The sequence below is a fragment of the Panthera leo genome, chromosome A1 (genome assembly GCF_018350215.1).
Source record: "Panthera leo isolate Ple1 chromosome A1, P.leo_Ple1_pat1.1, whole genome shotgun sequence".
NCBI lineage: Eukaryota > Metazoa > Chordata > Mammalia > Carnivora > Felidae > Panthera > Panthera leo.
Genome location: NC_056679.1, coordinates 144,112,102 through 144,129,685, shown reverse-complemented (window position 1 = coordinate 144,129,685; position 17,584 = coordinate 144,112,102). Strand labels below are relative to the sequence as shown.

Below are 17,584 nucleotides of genomic sequence, written 5' to 3'. Positions count from 1 at the left end.
CGCGTCACTCCCAGCGGAAACGCCGCACCGCCCGGGCGTCTGGCGAGGTGCGCGCCTCCCGGCCCCCGCTCCGACGCTTCGCGGCTTCGGGCCCGCCGCCTTCCTCGCTCGGCAGAACAGGGGCGGGGACAGGGTAGCACCTACCGGAATCCGCGACTCCAGCAGCCGAGGAGCTTTCGAAGCCAAGCCAGCCCAGACGGCACCCTGGAGCCTCCCGCGCTGAGGGTCCGCGCAGAGCCGAGGGTGGGAGGCGCCGACGCCGACTTGACAGCGCGTCCCAGGTTAGCTTGCGACGCGGTCTCTGCAGGCTACACTTGGAGAAACTTTGGATCGCCGTGTTGGCTGCCGGGAGGAGGGCATCGAGGGAGCTACCCGAGGGCCGCGGCCTCCGTGAGCCCCGGCCGGTACGCCCAGGCCCTGGGAGCCCGCAGCTCCCGCGCAACCTGACATTGCGATGCCCTGAGCGAGGACCGAGACCCGGAGCCGACGGAGGGCTGCTGGAGGGCAGGAGCCTGTCCAGACTCCACTCAAGCCCACTCTCACGCCTCCCGCAAACCCTGCCTGTTTTCAGCTCGGGCTTTGCAGCGGCTCGGTTTTGAACCCCGTCAAGATACAGGTTTCGCCTCCTTCTCGGCCTTGCAGCGCCGGAGGGTGGATAGGGGCAGCCAGCGGCTGCAGGATGTCGGGGAGCATCCGGGCAGGGGCTCGCTGGCGCGTGTTGGCGCCGCAGCGGGAACGGCGCGCGCGAGGCCGCAGGAGCGCGCGGGTCTGGGGGTCCGACTGGCGCGCGTCTCCGCAGGTGCCTCGGGCAGCCGGGAGGCGGGAGGTACTGGCTGGGAGCAGGAGGCGGGCTGGGGGCTGCGGAGCCGTTTACAGCCACTGGCTTGACAAATGGGAGCCACACGGGGGCGGGCAGTCCAGTCCCGGCGCATCTCGGGCGCTCACAGCCTTGGCACCTGGACCCCGCACCCCTTTACGGGAGGTCCGGGATCCAGAGGTCCGCCTGCCCCAGGATGGGGGCAATGGCTGCTCCCCTCCCGCGCGCCATTTCCCAAGGGAGGGCCGTGTCCTCCGGACTGGCGCTGCGGGGACCGCTCCGCAGCCGCTCTGGTCAGGAGCCCCTTCACGTGGATGGCGATCACCTCAGCTCGCCAGCTACCTGTCTTGTCTCAGAGACGAGGCGACACAACGCACACTCCGCCCCCACCGGTGCCCCGGCGCTGTCGCCCCAGTCACCTTCCTTTGCCCTTCTCTGACAGCACCAAGGGCTTGCTCGCTCTCGCTCTCAGGAAAAACTGAGGGAACAAGCTTGGTTCCCGGAGCCAGCGGGGACTGTGGAGACACAGCTAGAATCCTCAACAGCTTGGAAATCCTATCACCTTGGTTCCCTGAAACTTGCAGGTATAGGTTTGTGTGTCTGTGTGTGTTTGTCTCTGGGAGTGGTGTCTACGGAGACAAGTGGGGGTGTAGCTGCCCCGGGGACCCAGCCCCGAGGCCTAGGGGACATACAAGTAACTAGAAGACACCAGTCCTTTTTGGCTTTGTGTGGGAAACAAAGCAAACCTTACCAGCTACTCCTTCCCTTGGGCAGTTTTGAAATATTTCCTACAAGCCGGTGCCAGAGAAGAACACTTTTCCTGGCAAGTCATTACATTTCCTGGGACAGTCTTAGATGCATCTTTTGTTCTGGCTCTGCCCCTTTCCTTGCATGGCAAGAGGACACACGTTTTGCTTGTGGCAGGCAGACTTGGTTCAGTCTAAGGGCCACTAGCTCCCACATCCCGGCCTTGGGCTGCCCACTACACCTCTGGATTTTTCAGACCTGTCTGGGAAGGGCAGAACAGCAGACCTACAGCGCCTGGCCCATTCAAACTCAGGGCTGTACTCTTCTCTAGACCCCTGGGCTCCTTCATCCGTCTCTAGGCTATGGCAGTCATCTTTGCCCTCTGCCTCCTCCAGGAGACGGATGATGGAGACAGCCTGGTAGGAGCCTGAGGGGGGCGGGCGGGCTGACAAGTAGGAAGTGGGACTGGATGAGGAAGAGTTTGTCACATATTTTCTCCAAGTGTACATAGGAAGCACCCCCTATTGAATATATGGGAGTAGAGCCAGAAATCTTATTTTTAATAAGCTCTCCATGTGATTATGCTCATGGAAAGCGGAAACCCCATTGGTGTAGGTACTTTGGCCTCCCACTGTCAGACCCCTTAGCCCAGGATATACATTTAGTGATGCATGTGTAGAAACTGGTATTTTTTTTTTAATTCCTAAATCACAAATGATCTTTTTAAAATTCTTATGATCATCTTCTGTAGATATTATCTCAATTTTAGGATGAGGAAACTGAATCTCAGAGGATCAGCTTCCCAAGGGTTGATAACTTGGGAAGAGACAGAGCCCCAGTCTCTAATACATAGACTGCTGCCCCTTGTGAGCATGCTCTGATCCCCTTGCGGGCAGCACAAAGACATGACAACCTGGAGCAAGGGTGAAGGGCTGAAAATCCAACTTGAAGCCCTTGTTAATTTCCAGCCCCCTTGCCCTTTATGGGCGGGAACACCAATCCTATTTGGAGGTAGAGTAAGAGTCTCAAAGGAAAAGAACAGCTCTCTCTGAATGCAAGGAAAATGGGGGTGGCTTGCAGGAAAAGAGCCATAAGGAAGGCCAAGCCTATCATCTGCAAGATGGCTTTTTAAATACCTCAGCCCATGTGGTACTGGCCATGGTTGGTACCACCCAAATCAGGTACTCAAAACAACTCTACTCTATGGGAAGCTGGTATCCAAGAAGCAAGGAAATAAGAAAGCAAGAGAAAGGACACAGGAAGATCTAATTAAGTCCTGGTAAGCAGGGGAGTAAGAGGAGTGACTGGGAGGTGTCCCACCCTGCCTCCCTTGGCTTCCTCATCTGTATGGAACAGGGTGATAGGGTGCTAGGCCAGGTGAATGCTATGGCCCTTTCAACCCCAGCGCCCTTGCAGGCCAAGCTTCGGCCTGCACATGCAGGATGGCGGTGCCTGGGATCCACTCCAGACACTTTTACAGACTCCTAATCACTGAAATATAATTAACTGAACAAACACTGTAGGGCTGTCTTAAGAAGGAATTAAAAACCTAGACTCCAAATGGGAGAGACGCGTGGAACAAATTATTGGTATTTATGTAACTCTGAATAGCTTTGATTTCCTTCAGGAGGAGCTGACAGCTGGCTGACAAAAAATTCATCCAGGGAGAGAAAAGACATAAGTGAAGTCTGAAATTTTGAATAACGTTTTCAGGTAACTTTCTATTTCCATTTGGAGTGGGTGTCTGAGGGGCGAATGCAGTTATTTGAATTGCTTCATTTATCAACAGGTATTTTTAATAGGGCTCATAATTCTAAGACCCAGTGCTTTTTTACTTCTTTTTCCTGGCTTCTAGTCTCCTGCTAGCAGGGCTGAGTGAGATCTGGGGATTCCACTGTTCAGCCCATAGACTCTCACCTTATCCCCTATTTTCAGCTTTTCTGATGGATCTGTTCAGAGAAGAAATCTTGCCTAGAACAGTGGTTCTCTACTTTGGGTGGGAAAAAGTTCCCCAGGGGTCTAGATGTTCTGTCCACAGACTTTGAACCACCCTCATTTTCCGCCCTGTGCCTCATTGCCACTTTCTGTGGCACTTGGGGCCTCTCGCCCCTAAACTTCATGGGTCCTGTGGGCAATGTGGGGGCCACCTCCTAGTGGCTCTATGTGGCAGCCTCTGGGATGCTGAGGCAGTTTAGTACACCACCATCCCCACTCTCTTTCCAAAGCTTGTTTGAAATTAATTGCTCCTCTCACGATATATCTGTCCTCCAAGTTTTCTTTGTTCTTCAGAATACGCATCTGCTTAAATTTTTTAAATAACTAAGTTGTAATTTCAGCGGGGTCTTGGGAGTAGAGAGAGGCACTAAAAGAGTATAGTAAGTATGCCATGATGAATCCTAAGAGATGTTAAAGACATTCTAATTTTAAAATAAAAAGCAATCTGTCCAGCTGTTTGTTGATTAAGCTTAAATATGCTGAAATTATTCTATTTGGAAACTATAAGGAAAGTACATTTAAGGCTCTTTTTTTCCATATTCACTTAATAGATTCCATTTATGTTTACAAAACATTATTCATAGATCTTTAAAAAACTACATTTTAAATATTTTATCTGTTATTTAAGTAGCCTGTGAATTAAAGACATGATAAAAATAAAAGAAGTCTAAATTCTGAGATAAAATTTGTAAAAAGAAGAATACAGTGAGTATTAAGGCACGATAGGAAAGTCTTTTTCTAGATGTCTGATTTCATCACCTTGCTCCACCCCCTACGGGGGATGAACGGTAGATCCTTAGACCGTTGTCATCCCACAGATGAGGAACCCAAGACAGAGGCTGAGAGATTGAACTGTGGCATACAGCTAGCACATGGGGGAATCGGGATGGAAATCTGGGTTTGTCTGACTCCTCAACTTTCTCCAGTTGAACTGTTATCTATTTGGACGGTGTAATTGCATTTGTGGATTATTTATATGCTACATTATAACAAAGGGTCTGACTGAATGTTAATATAGTATCAGCGCTCAATGAGGATGTTTCACAGGAGGAGACAGGAAGCAAGAACATTTCTGAAGTAGGATAATCATAGGCTTGAGAAGGATCTTCATCACAGGTAGGGCTTAGTTCTATGAAGAGTAGATAAATTGAACTTTAATATCAGCATTTTTGATGTGCAGGTGAATGAGCCATGATAAAAGAACTAAGAGAGAGTAAAAGCATAAAGACAAAAGGATTATTCCAGTAAGGTACTGATTATGAGACACTAGGAAACCAAACGTGTATCTATGGACAATAAAGTATCTGACAGCTTTTTTCTCTGTGAAACTTAATTTTAAACAATTTTAGAATTATTCCACTTAAATGTGAACAGTTTAAAAAGTGAGCAACCCAAGGGGCTTTAGAAGTCTTTAAAATGAACAAAGAGTAAGCCCTTGTTGTTGCTGTTTTTTTTCTAGACAGTTCTCCAGTGCTCAGGAGAGTACTGGAGAGGGAGTATGCCTACATCCACAAGACAGATTCACTAGGTGCCACTAGCTGGTGGTGCCACTGCCCAGCTTCTTCAGAGAGCCCTGGAGCCCACGGCACCCTCCCTTCCCACAGGACCACAGTGGGGCAGTGGCCTCAAGCAGCCCAGCCGGAAGTACATGGCCAGCTCCCCTTCTTTTCTCAGAACCTTCTGATACCAACCTTGGTGAGAGAAATGATGACAGAAAGTGGTGAGGCTTAGTGTTGTGGAGAAAGCCTTTAACATGAGGGTGGGTGAAAAGATTTTAAAGTCTTTCCAAAGGATTCTTGTAAGAGTGTTTATTTAAAAACAAAACAAAACAAAACAAGGTTGGTCCCAAAAGTAGAAACTGTATGAGAGTATAGTATTGAAATCTGGTGTCTGGCAACTTGTTTTCATTTGAATATGTTCCTCAAATGTCACTTTTGGTCAAAGGTGTTTTTACATGACTAATACTGTATCTCTTCTAGAATTGCAGCTTCTAAATGGTTTCTATATTTGATATTATATTGCAGCTAATTTCTCTACATCTCTGCTTTATTAAACCCATTTGTATGTGAAAAATGCTGAAGGATTTCTTTTGTGAACCCTTTTCAAATGCTTTGCCTTCAGAATAGACCTCAGTTGGGACCCAAGCTGTCAACCAATCTAAATTCCTAAGGTCCCAAATTGCAGGTATGCCGGGCTTTGGAATAGCTTTTATAGAATGTTGCACAGGCAGACAAAAATTGCAGCATTCACTTTCATTATATTTATGTATGTATATATTGAATGTTGTTCTTTGCTTATTAACATCATGAGTGATACTAAAGCAGAATGAATAAGTATATTCTTTTGAATACTGCCTTTCAGGAGCTCACAAGTTGAAACTCCTAGGCGTAAGAAAGTCTAGGCATAAATACTGTTGATAATACCACGTTGTAAGAAGTTATGATCTAAGATGGCTCTTCTAAATTTTAATTATGAGGGGCGCCTGGGTGGCTCAGTTAAGTGTCTGACTCTTCATTTTGGCTCAGGTCATGATCTCACAGTTCATGAGATTGAGTCCTGTATCAGGCTCTGTGCTGACAGTGCAGAGCCTACTTGGGATTCTCTCTCTCCCTCTCTTTGCCCCTCCCCTGCTCACTTGCTCTGTCTCTTTCAAAATAAATAAATAAATTTTTTAAAAAATAATTTTTAATATTTATTTTTGAGAGACAGAGAACAAGTAGGGGAGGGGCAGAGAGAGAGAGAGAGATACAGAATCCGAAGCAGGCTCCAGGCTCTGAGCTCTCAGCACAAAGCCTGACGCAGGGCTCAAACCCATTAACCATGAGATCATGACCTGAGCCGAAGTCAGGCGCTTAGCCAACTGAGCCACCCAGGCATCCCTAAAAAAATAAATTTTAATTATGGAACATATCTTATGTAAGTGCTATTATGCTCTTGTCTGTATACATGATCTATTTTACCAAAAAAAACCAAACAAAACCAACAGATTAGTACTATCATACAGAAGAGTATGTGAAATATGTTCTTTTAAAGAATAATAAAATAAATAACAAACCACCCAGATTAGAAACAGAACATTAACCAAACCTTAAAATGAAAGCAATGTGTGTCCCTTCCTAATTGCATTGCTCTCCCTCCCCCCACCAAAAAGTAACTTTCCCTTGACTCCTGTGTTAATCATTACTTTTTTTTTTAAGTTTCCCACTTGTATATGATCCTTAAGTAAATTGTTAAACTAGGTAGCAAGCACAAAATTAGTTGAACAAAGAAAGGCATATAGCACCGATATATGACTAAAGCTCTCAGGAGAAGGTAAGTTTAACAATCTCTGGATCAGAGTTTGGCCCAGCGTTTATAAGAGCCCCTTCTGAGAAAGAGCAGGAGTCCTGGGAAACAAGGGGCTCACCATTATAGGGCTTCTGGCAGGGCTTCAGTATAGTCCAGGTTCTGGATATCCAAGGGGAATGAATGTTTAGTCCTTCTCCTCCTAGGCTCACCATGACTTATCCCCAGGTCTCGAAGCAGGTCAAAGCAGAACAATTGAGCAGAGCTAAAAATAGTGGCACCGGATGCCCCAGAAAGCAGAGTATAGAGGAGGGAGGAGAGACGTGGTCAGGACGAAGAAAGTAGAGATAAGAACTGAGGGCAGGCTCACCTGGGCATCTGGTTCTCAGTTAAGAAGATGGTAAAATGATAGTATGATCTCAGAGATGATGTCTGTGCACATCCATTATCCTGGCCCTTCACCATCTTCCTGGGATTTCTTGTGCTTCTCCTCTAAGATGATCTCCAGCCTCTGGTACCTTGTTTCATCTTTCTTGTTCTACTGTTTCATCTTGGTAGATTATATCCTTCAGTAGATTATTAAGAGTATATCTCCAATCTTGACTGACGGTTTGGCTAGATACAGAATTCTAAGCTGGGAAGCATTTTGCCTTCAGATTTTTAAAGACTTTCCTCACTGTCTTTTACTATTGTTGATATATCTGAATCCATTGTAATTCTTGATACTTTGGCATGTGACTTATCCACCCCACTCCCCACCTCCTGCCCCCAAGCCTGTGAAATCTTCTTTGCTTTCAGTGTTCTAGAGACTTACAACCATGTGCCATGGCCAGGGTCCATTTTCATCTATTGTGCTATGTTCTAATTGGACACCTTCAATTTGGAAACTCAAGTCACGCATGAAATTTTTCTTGATCTCAGGCATCATTTCCTTTCCTGTTTGCCCCTTCTCCCACCCCCACTATTTTTGTCTTGCCAGAACTTCTAGTAGTTGAATGTTCGATTTCCTAGTGTAGACCCCTAATTTTCTTTTTTTTCCTGTCCTGTTCTTTTTGCTTAACTGCTAGAGATTTTATCAACATTATCATCTAACCCTTCTATTGAGTTTTGCAGTTTGTATGGTGTTTTTATCTTTTGAGAACCCTTTTTATGGTCTCTGAGTATTCTTTTTTTTTAAGTTTATTTATTTTGAGGGGGGTGGGCAGGGATAAAGAGTGAGAGAGAATTCCAAGCAGGCTCCTCACTGTCAGTGCAGAGCCCAGCATGGGGCTCAATCTCACAAATGGCAACATCATGACTTGAGCCAAAATCAAGAGTCAGATGCTTAACCAACTCAGCCACCCAGGCACCCCCTGAATATTCTTTTTTCATAGAATCTTATTTTTGTTTCATGGTTACAACATCGTCTTATCTCTTTGAGGATAGTAAGGTTTCGAAATTTTCATTTTCCTGGCTAATACCTGTTTCCTCCAAGTTGCCTTTTTTTACTATTTGTTCTGGTCTCTATCTTTAAGGTAAGAGGCTTGTTTTGTTTTGTTTTGTTTTTTATTATCTGTTCATAATTAAAAGGCTTGATTTAAAAAGCTGATGAAGGGGCACCTGGATGGGTCAGTCGGTTAAGCTTCTGCTCTTGATTTCAGCTCAGGTCATGATCTCATGTTTCGTGAGATCAAGCCCCACACTGGGCTCTGTGATGAAAGCTCAGAGCCTGCTTGGGATTCTCTCTCTCTCTCTCTCTCTCTCTCTGTCTCTCTCTGTGCCCCACCCCTGCTCCCATGCATGCACTCTTTCTCTCTCAGATAAATAAATATTAGAAAAAATAAAAATAAGGCTGTGTGTTGACAGCTCAGAGCCTGGAGCCTGCTTCAGATTCTGTCTCCCTCTCTCTGCCCCTCCCCCACTCATGCTCTGTCTCTGTCTCAAAAGTAAATTTTAAAAAAAATTAAAAAAATAAAAAGCTGATGAGAAGCCTTGAGCACATGGGTGAGGCTTGTAATCTTTCTTTTCTTTTCTTTCTTTATTTTCCTTCTTCCTTCCTTCCTTCCTTTCTTTTTTTCTTTCTTTTTTTTTGAGAGAGAGAAAGTGAGAAAGAGCAAGCAAGGGAGGGGCAGAAAGAGAATCTGCCCAGCTCAGAACCAGACACAGAGCTCTATCTCACAACTGTGAGATCATGGCCTGAGCCTAAATCAAGAGCTGGCTGCTTAACCAACTGAGCCACCCAGGTGCCCCAAGGCTTATAATCTTTAAACCTCACTGTAGGATGATCTGGGTGGCGTGTTAAGGAATCCCTGTGGTTAGTACTCTTAGGTATTTTTTTTTAAGACAGGTCAGATTCTTGAGAGGAGAGTATAATGATATTATACTGAATAATAAAGGTACAGCTACCAGGCTTCTTGGAGTTGCATCGGGGGGAAGGCTGTGAGTCCCGTCACTCGGTGGTCAGTAAGCATCCAATCACTTATTTCCTATTTTCTTGTCCTCAAATATGTTGGATGTCTTCCAGTCCAGAGGCCCTTCTGTTTCACCATTTCTGGAGAATAAAGCTCTGGACATCTCAGATGAGATGGGTAGTATCCTATCTCCTAGTGGCTTGGAGTGAAGGAATGACCTGAGGCAGTGTTTCTCAAATTTTAATGAACATCTAAATCACCTGAGGATCTAGTTAAAATGTAGGCTCTGGTTCAGTAGGTCTGGGATGGAGCCTAAGATTAAGCTTCAGGGAATGGTGTGCTGCTGGTCCAAGGTAGGGTCCCATTGTGAATAGCAAGGACTTAGGGATCTAACTGCTTCTCCGACAACTTTTCACCTAGTCCTCATTATTTTAGCCATTCACTCCACCACCCACCCAGTTCTAGAGCTCCCTGCTTACTGCCTCTCTAGAGGATTCCGCAGTGTCTGTGGGCTTAGTTATCAGCTTTATCACGAATGACCTGAGGCACAGCCTTTTCAGGTTGGCTAGTTTGGTCACCACTGGTCCACCTGCTTTCTGGCTTCCAAATGTTGCTGTTGTCTTCTCTCCTTTTCGTGCTATCCTTGTGAATTTATGTCTTTTTAACAATTCTTCAGGCACCTGACTGGCTCAGGCAGTGGAATGTGTAACTCTTAATCTCAGGGTTGTGAGTTCAGTTCCCATGTTGGGTGTAGAGATTATTTAAAAATAAAATCTTTTTTAAAAATTAAAAAAAAAATTCTTTAGTTTCAGGGGATTGTTCAGGAAGGAGCAAAAGTAGAGGTGTGTGTTCTGCCACATTCACCCTAACTATTACCATCTGCTAAAATATTTTTCTAAAGTTTGGCTACATCAGCATAAGTAGAGCCTGATTTATGATAAATAACTGCTATTTTAAACCTCTAGGTTTTTGCACAAGGAACATTCTCTACTTCTGTCTTCCTACTTTGTCTGCCTACCAAACTCTTAGCAGTCCAAACCCAGCTCAATTGGGTGGCCTCTGTGAGCCCCTCAGTCCCCAAGCCACCAAAGTCTGTATATTCTCCTGACTTTAACTCATAACCAGCTGCTTATATGGTGTCTCTTCCAAACAACTGAGTAAGCTCTTTAGGGCTAGGGCATGTACCTTTGTAGCTCCATGCCCAAGATATAATAGGAGCTTACAGCTAGCTGTTAGATTAAGTTCTGTGTGCATGCCTTCTTTCCCCCTTCATTTTCTTTCTGTTCTCTTCACCTCTTTTTCTGTTAAGAAGTCATTATATTTATTATCTATTCTATTATCCAATAAAAACTCATGTCCCATATTGTTAATTTAAAAGTAAATGAGTAAAATAGGGGCACCTGGGTGGCTCAGTAGGTTAAGCGTCCAACTTCAGCTCAGGTCATGATCTCATGGTTTGTGGGTTCAAGCCCCACATCAGGCTCTCTGCTGTCAGCACAGAGCCTGCTGTGGATTCTCTGTCCCCCTCTCACTGTCCCTCCCCTGCTTGCACACGTGCCTGCTCTCTCTCTCAGAAATAAACATTAAACAAATAAAAGTAAATGAGTAGAATAAATAATACTTCTCAATTTCTAAAACCTACTTCATTAAATAAAAGAGATTTAAATATTATATAAACTTGGGGTACATGAGTGGCTTAGTTGGTTGGGCATCTGATTTTAGCTCAAGTCATGATCTCATGGTTCGTGAGTTTGAGCTTTGCGTAGGGTGAGCTGGAGCCCAGCTTCAAGGGTGGGTGCTGACAGTGCGGAGCTTGTGTGGGATTCTTTCGCTGTCCCTCTGACTGTGCCCCTCAATCATTGTGCCCTCTCTCTCTGTCAAAAATATAAGTAAGTAAATAAATAAGTTTTAAATAAATAAATATAATATAAACTCCATTTGATTTTTCTCCCCAGCTCTAAGCACTATTCAAAAACAAACATTTCCTCAGTTCTAGGTGAAGACATAATACACAATCTTTTCTTTCTTTCTTCCTTCCTTTCTTCCTTCCTTTCTTTCTTTCCTTTTCTTTCTTTCTTTCTTTCTTTCTTCCTTCCTTCCTTCCTTCCTTCCTTTCTCTTTCAGTAAGCTATACGCCCAGTGTGGGGCTTGAACTCACATCCCCGAGATCAAGAGTTGCATGCTCTACTGACTGAGCCAGCCAGGAGCCCCTAAAGACATAATTCTTATCAACTGATGGAATTATCTGTTGAAGGAGTTTGAATCTAAATTATATAAATAAAAGTAATTTTTAGTTTTAAAGATAAAAAATAAAATGCTTATAAAGACTACATGACCTCACTCACATTTCTAGCCTAGAACTTTTTCAGAGCAAATGTACTGTTGTCAAAATGTAACCCAACAGGGGCTCCTGGGTGGCTCAGTGGGCTGGTTAAATGTCCAACTCTTGATTTTGGCTCAGGTCATGATCTCACGATTTGGGAGATTGAGCCACCCACCCAGGAACCCTGCCTCAGGCTCTGCCCTGACAGCAGGGAGCCTGCTGAGCTTCTCTCTTCCCCTGCTCATGTGCACTCTCTCTCCCTCTCAAAAAAAAAAAAAAAAAAAAAGTAAACCAACTGAATGTGGCTGGCTTCATAATCTAGTGTTTGATGTAAATAATGAAATCAAGGAAAATGCATAATCACATGCCCACCATTCCCATTTCAGTGTGAGTTCCAGACATTATGTCAGTTACTTAATGTCTTGTAGTTCAAATGATTTTTCATCCTTTAAAAGAAACATAGAAATGCCCTTAAATTGAAAATCTAAGTAATAGTTGCATTATTTAATTAAGAGCACATTTAAGTAATCTAACCCTGAGAAGTTTTTAGATTAATCTGCCATAAATATGCTATATTTTAATTGATTCAGTTGCAATTACACACACTTTTGGAATTTTTGCTTCAATTTACATTTTAGTATTGTTTTTAAAATATTTTTCACAAGTAGAAAATAAGTGCATTATTGTTTAATTATTGTGGAATTTAGGGAAGTACTCCATTGGTACTAGATGAAGATTTTGAAAGTAAATTTTAGTTTATAATTACCTAAAGGCTGTTACTATTCAAAATTTATTTTATTTTGCAGTTTACTTTTTTGTTCTATATTAATAACATAATCTCATTTATGTACTGTTGCTCTATACATATATATTTCAGAAATTATCAATAACAACATGAATATAAATTGGGATTCCGGCTAATCTTTTGTTCTTCATATTCTTTGATAACCAGGTTTTGATTCTGACTTTTGAAGATGGATGAAGGTATAGAAATTTCAAGTGATGGAAATTCCCTGATCAAAGCAGTCCATCAGAGCCGGCTTCGCCTCACAAGACTCTTGCTAGAAGGTGGTGCATACATTAATGAGAGCAATGACCGTGGGGAAACACCTTTAATGATCGCTTGTAAGACCAAACATGTTGATCACCAGAGTGTCAGTAAAGCCAAAATGGTTAAATACCTGTTAGAAAACAATGCTGACCCCAACATACAGGACAAATCTGGGAAAACTGCTTTGATGCATGCTTGCTTAGAAAAAGCCGGTCCTGAAGTTGTTTCCCTGCTCCTAAACAGTGGGGCTGATCTCAGCTTGCAAGATCATTCTAGTTACTCAGCCCTTGTTTATGCTATAAATTCAGAGGATAGAGAGACCCTGAAAGTTCTACTTAGTGCTTGCAAGGCAAAAGGGAAAGAGGTCATTATTATAACGACAGCAAAATCACCCTCCGGTAGGCACACTACCAAACAGTACTTAAATATGCCTCCTGTAGATATGGATGGGTGTCATTCCCCAGCCTCCTGTGCCACTCCTTCAGAAATAGACATAAAAACAGCTTCGTTGCCACTTACACATTTTTCTGAAACTGAAATGACACTTTTTGGCTTTAAAGGTCTGGAGCTCTCAGGAAATAGTGATGACACACAGGACCCAGGCTCCCCTGTGAGGAAGGCTTCTGTGGCCTCTAATGGTCCCAAGCTACCCCAGGCTCCAACCTGGATCAAGAGTCCTCCCTTATTCATGCACCAAAACAGAGTGGCCTCCTTGCAAGAGGAGCTCCAGGATATTACTCCAGAGGAAGAATTGTCCTACAAAACCAATGGGCTGGCACTTTCCAAGCGATTCATCACTAGGCACCAAAGTATTGATGTAAAAGACACTGCACATTTGCTGAGAGCCTTAGATCAGGCCAGCTCAAGAAAGATGTCATATGATGAAATAAATTATCAATCATTTTTTTCAGAAGGAAATCAGCAATGCATTGAAATCCCTGCTGAGCCAGATCCAGACTCTAACCAGACGATATTTGCTTCCACCTTAAGAAGTATAGTCCAAAAAAGAAACTCAGGGGCAAATCACTACAGCTCTGATTCCCAGCTCTCGGCTGGTCTTACCCCTGCAACTTTAGAAGATGGCAAAGCACTTATAGGAAAGAAAAAGATCCTCTCACCGTCTCCTTCCCTGTTGTCAGGGCCCAAAGAATTGTTGGAGAATATCTCACCAGGTCCCTTGAGCAGGAGAAATCATGCAATTTTAGAAAGGCGTGGTTCAGGAGCTTTCCCTTTAGATCACGGTATCACGCAAGCCAGACCAGGATTTCTGCCACCCTTAAATGTGAATCCTCATCCCCCCATCTCTGATATCAATGTCAATAATAAGATTTCCAGCCTCCTTTCTTGTGGTCAAAAAGTGCTAATGCCAACAGTTCCTATGTTCCCCAAAGAATTCAAAAGTAAAAAAATGTTGTTAAGGAGACAATCACTGCAAACAGAACAAATTAAGCAATTAGTAAATTTTTAAGAGATGACTAGAAAGCACATTTTGTTCAAATGTCTACATCAGAGAAATATAGAACCAGAAAATAAATCTCAAATGTTCATCTTTTAAAATCCTATAATTGGTTAGTCCATAATTGTTAGAGGTATCAAAATATACTGTGTATCATATTAGGTACCGTGGACACACAAATAATACATAGTTTCTGCTAAGGAAATTCTCTCAAACAAAATTAAAGCTATACTTCTCAAAACCTCTAATATTTAACAATCTTCATATGGTCCAAGTTTTTAATTTAAGCAAAAATCAGCAAAAAAAAAAAAAAAAAAAAAAGTCACATGTGGTGGAGATGACTTTAAAATTTTTTTCAGGTTTTTCAGATATTTTATTAGGAAACACTGCATTCAAATCAATAAATATTTTTAACATTAAAAGTCAACAAATAAGATTGTAATTTCCATGATGCCAAAAGCATAAAAAAAAAAGGGACAGCTATTAAAATGTTCTATGAACAATAAGCCAAAGGTACAAAGCCTAAGGCATAAAGAAAGAATGAACTAATTCTTAAAAAATGTTGACTGCAGGTAGGTGAAATCTAATTAAAATTAAAAATTTTTTTCTAATTCAAATTTTAAAAAGACCAACCTATTATAGTAGACTAGGCAGCCAATATTCGTATGGTCAGTTTAATCAACTCCAAGTGACAGATCAGTTTTACAAGCTAGTAATAATCTATGTGAAGTGCTGGTGTGCTGTTTTTTGCTTTATTTTGATTTTAATGTAATTTCATGGAATTGTTTCTCCATATCTTTTAATTCCTGCTATTATTTTTTAAAGCCTATATATAGGTTCTCAACAACAAGATAAAGCAAAAGGTTTAAAAGTGTTCCTCTTTACTTATATCAAATTACTCTTGTCGTTCTAAGGACAACCAAAAAATGGGAATTTATCACAAATAGAAACTATATGCTTGCTTCATTTTAGAAAAGAAAAGCTGATTATTAGATTATCTTAGATTAGCTAAAATTAAGAAAGCCAGTAGAAACTTAATTACAAAATATACTAAATATTCGGCCAAAATTAAACAGTATCTTTAATTTCTAATATATAATCATTAGATATTTATATAATAAGAATAATAAGGGTAATTTCCTTCGCGTGACATTCCAATCACCTAGTATTTAGGACCTATGAATAACTTCTAATTAAATAAATGAATACCATGCTACTATCATAAAATGTTACAAAATGACTATATTATCTGTCTGATTTCAAAATGTGGTGTTTATACAAAAAATCCTCATTTCAATCTAGCAGTTTTACAACAAAGAATAAGTCAAATTATATAAAACCTGAGTATATTAATTTGATGACTGTCATATACAACTTTATTTCTTTGCCTATTAGTAGAGGATATCGTAACAATTGGCATGATACTTGGTAATTTGATATAAGCAAGTTGTAATGTACATGGTAATTATTTAATTTCTTGTGGCTTTTATTTGAAAAAAATAATTGGAGGTTTTCCATTTAATGTTTTGAAGAACAATAATGTAAATTACATTAGAAATATTTTTTGATTCAGAACTTAGAATTGTACCTGATGTTTATAGGTAGCTAAACCCTTTTTGCAAGTTTTAATATTGAGAAAAGTGCTTGGCTTTGAGTTGTAAGGATATAGTCTGGAAAAATATGTAAATAGAGTAGTTCATAAACAAAATGGTATCAATAAAGATTTTAAATGTTATTTTGATTATCATTGCTTTTTATTTATTTCAAATACTAATGATAAATATTTCAACATAATCTCAGGAGAAACTGTGCCACATGTTACTTTGAGTAAATAGAAAACTAAGAAACAATAACTTTTGATGCAATTCACATCCCAATGTGCAAAAAATATTTAATAGGATTAAAGTTCGTTGAAGGTCATATTTATTTTACTTTTTTAATGTTTATTTGTTTTTGAGAGAGAGACAGACAGAGCATGAGCAGGAGAGGGACAGGGAGAGAGGGAGACACAGAGTCCAAAGCAGGCTCCAGGTTCTGAGCTGTCAGCACAGAGCCCCAAGCTGGGTGGAACCCATGAATGGCGAGATCATGATCTCAGCCAAAGTCAGACACTTAACTGATTGAGCCACCCAGGTGCCCCCGTTGAAGGCCATATTTAGAAGAGCTCTTAGTCTTCCATCAATCCTAAAAACATGTTAGGGGCTAAGGTTGCTTGAGTTAGTATGCAAAACCATCCTATGGGACTTTTCACTCTATTAAGTGGACTATATCACTAGGATCCCAATGGTAAGTCACAGATGTTTTCAACAGGAATCAGATATGTATACATGTGCTATATTTTAACTTAACATAGAAGTATAATTTAACTTTAATTTCAAGGTATGATGACACTTCATTCATTAGTTTTACAGGTACCATTCTTAGTTACTTGTGGCTAGGATTTCCAAAGAGTACAGCTAATACTTATTCACAGCAAAGATAATTTTGGGGAGAACATAGGGCAGTCCTAGTTACAGAGACAAGTGGGGACAGTGTCCTATCCAAGCAGTGTCCAGGCAAGGTGGTGAACACCTGCCTGGCATATTCTTTGGTGGAGATGTACGCATCAGTTATCAAGTACCTGAACCATTTAAAATCTCAAATGATAAAACTACCCTTGTTCCGCTTAAATATTCACTATGTAACCTTCTAATAATTTGATTCCTATGTAGCTTGTTTAAAGGGAAGAATGGCAAAAAAAAAAAAAAAAAAAAAAAAAAAATGGGGCACCTGGATGGCTCAGTTAAACATCTGCATCTTGGGGCACCTGGGTGGCTCAGTCGGTTAAGCGGCTAACTTCGGCTCAGGTCATCATCTCGCGGTCCGTGAGTTCGAGCCCCGCATCGGGCTCTGTGCTGACAGCTCAGAGCCTGGAGCCTGTTGGATTCTGTGTCTCCCCCTCTCTCTGACCCTCCCCCATTCATGCTCTGTCTCTCTCTGTCTCCAAAATAAATAAACGTTAAAAAAAATTTTTTTTGAAAAAAAAAAAAAAAAAGTCTGACTCTTGATTTTGGCTCAAGTCATGATCTTATGGTTTGTGAGATCGAGCCCCAAGTAGGGCACTGTGCTGACAGTGTAGAGCCTGGTTGGGACTCTCTCTCTCCCTCTCTGCCCCTCCCCTGCTTGCATACATGCACACTCTCTCTCAAAATAAATAAATATACATTTTTTTTAATAAAGGAAGAAATTAACTTGTCAGGATGATGACAATTGTATTAATCATGTTTTTTAATTTTGTTTATTTTCTGATGCTTTGATATCTTAGGGCCTTGTTGACAGTGGATGGACTGCCCCTCCCAAGGTTAGCTAATTCCTAGAGATAGAAAATAACTTGCCACAGAATGTGGCAAACCAACCAATGTATGCATTATGTATGCAATGCATACACAATGCAATTATGTATGCAAACCAACCAATCCAGAATCCATATACTCCAAATATCTCCTTTATCAGGCTCTCACAGGGCTCTCTCATTCAAGGC

At 41.9% G+C, this 17,584-nt stretch overlaps 1 protein-coding gene across 2 annotated transcripts; it reads left to right on the top strand.

The window, feature by feature from the left end:
* Positions 1–201: 201 nt before the first annotated feature.
* On the top strand, positions 202–14,356 carry ANKRD34B (ankyrin repeat domain 34B). 2 transcript variants are annotated; one of them, XM_042942350.1, is made up of 5 exons: positions 202–281; positions 1,260–1,401; positions 3,192–3,277; positions 5,019–5,254; positions 12,510–14,356. In XM_042942350.1, the coding sequence occupies exon 5, from the start codon at positions 12,532–12,534 to the stop codon at positions 14,074–14,076; it is 1,545 nt and encodes a 514-aa protein (XP_042798284.1). In that variant the 5' UTR covers positions 202–281; positions 1,260–1,401; positions 3,192–3,277; positions 5,019–5,254; positions 12,510–12,531; the 3' UTR covers positions 14,077–14,356. The 2 variants fall into 2 exon arrangements, with proteins under 2 accessions (XP_042798284.1, XP_042798292.1); XM_042942358.1 differs by lacking the exons at positions 202–281; positions 1,260–1,401; positions 3,192–3,277; positions 5,019–5,254 and adding an exon at positions 5,521–5,743.
* Positions 14,357–17,584: the final 3,228 nt, after the last annotated feature.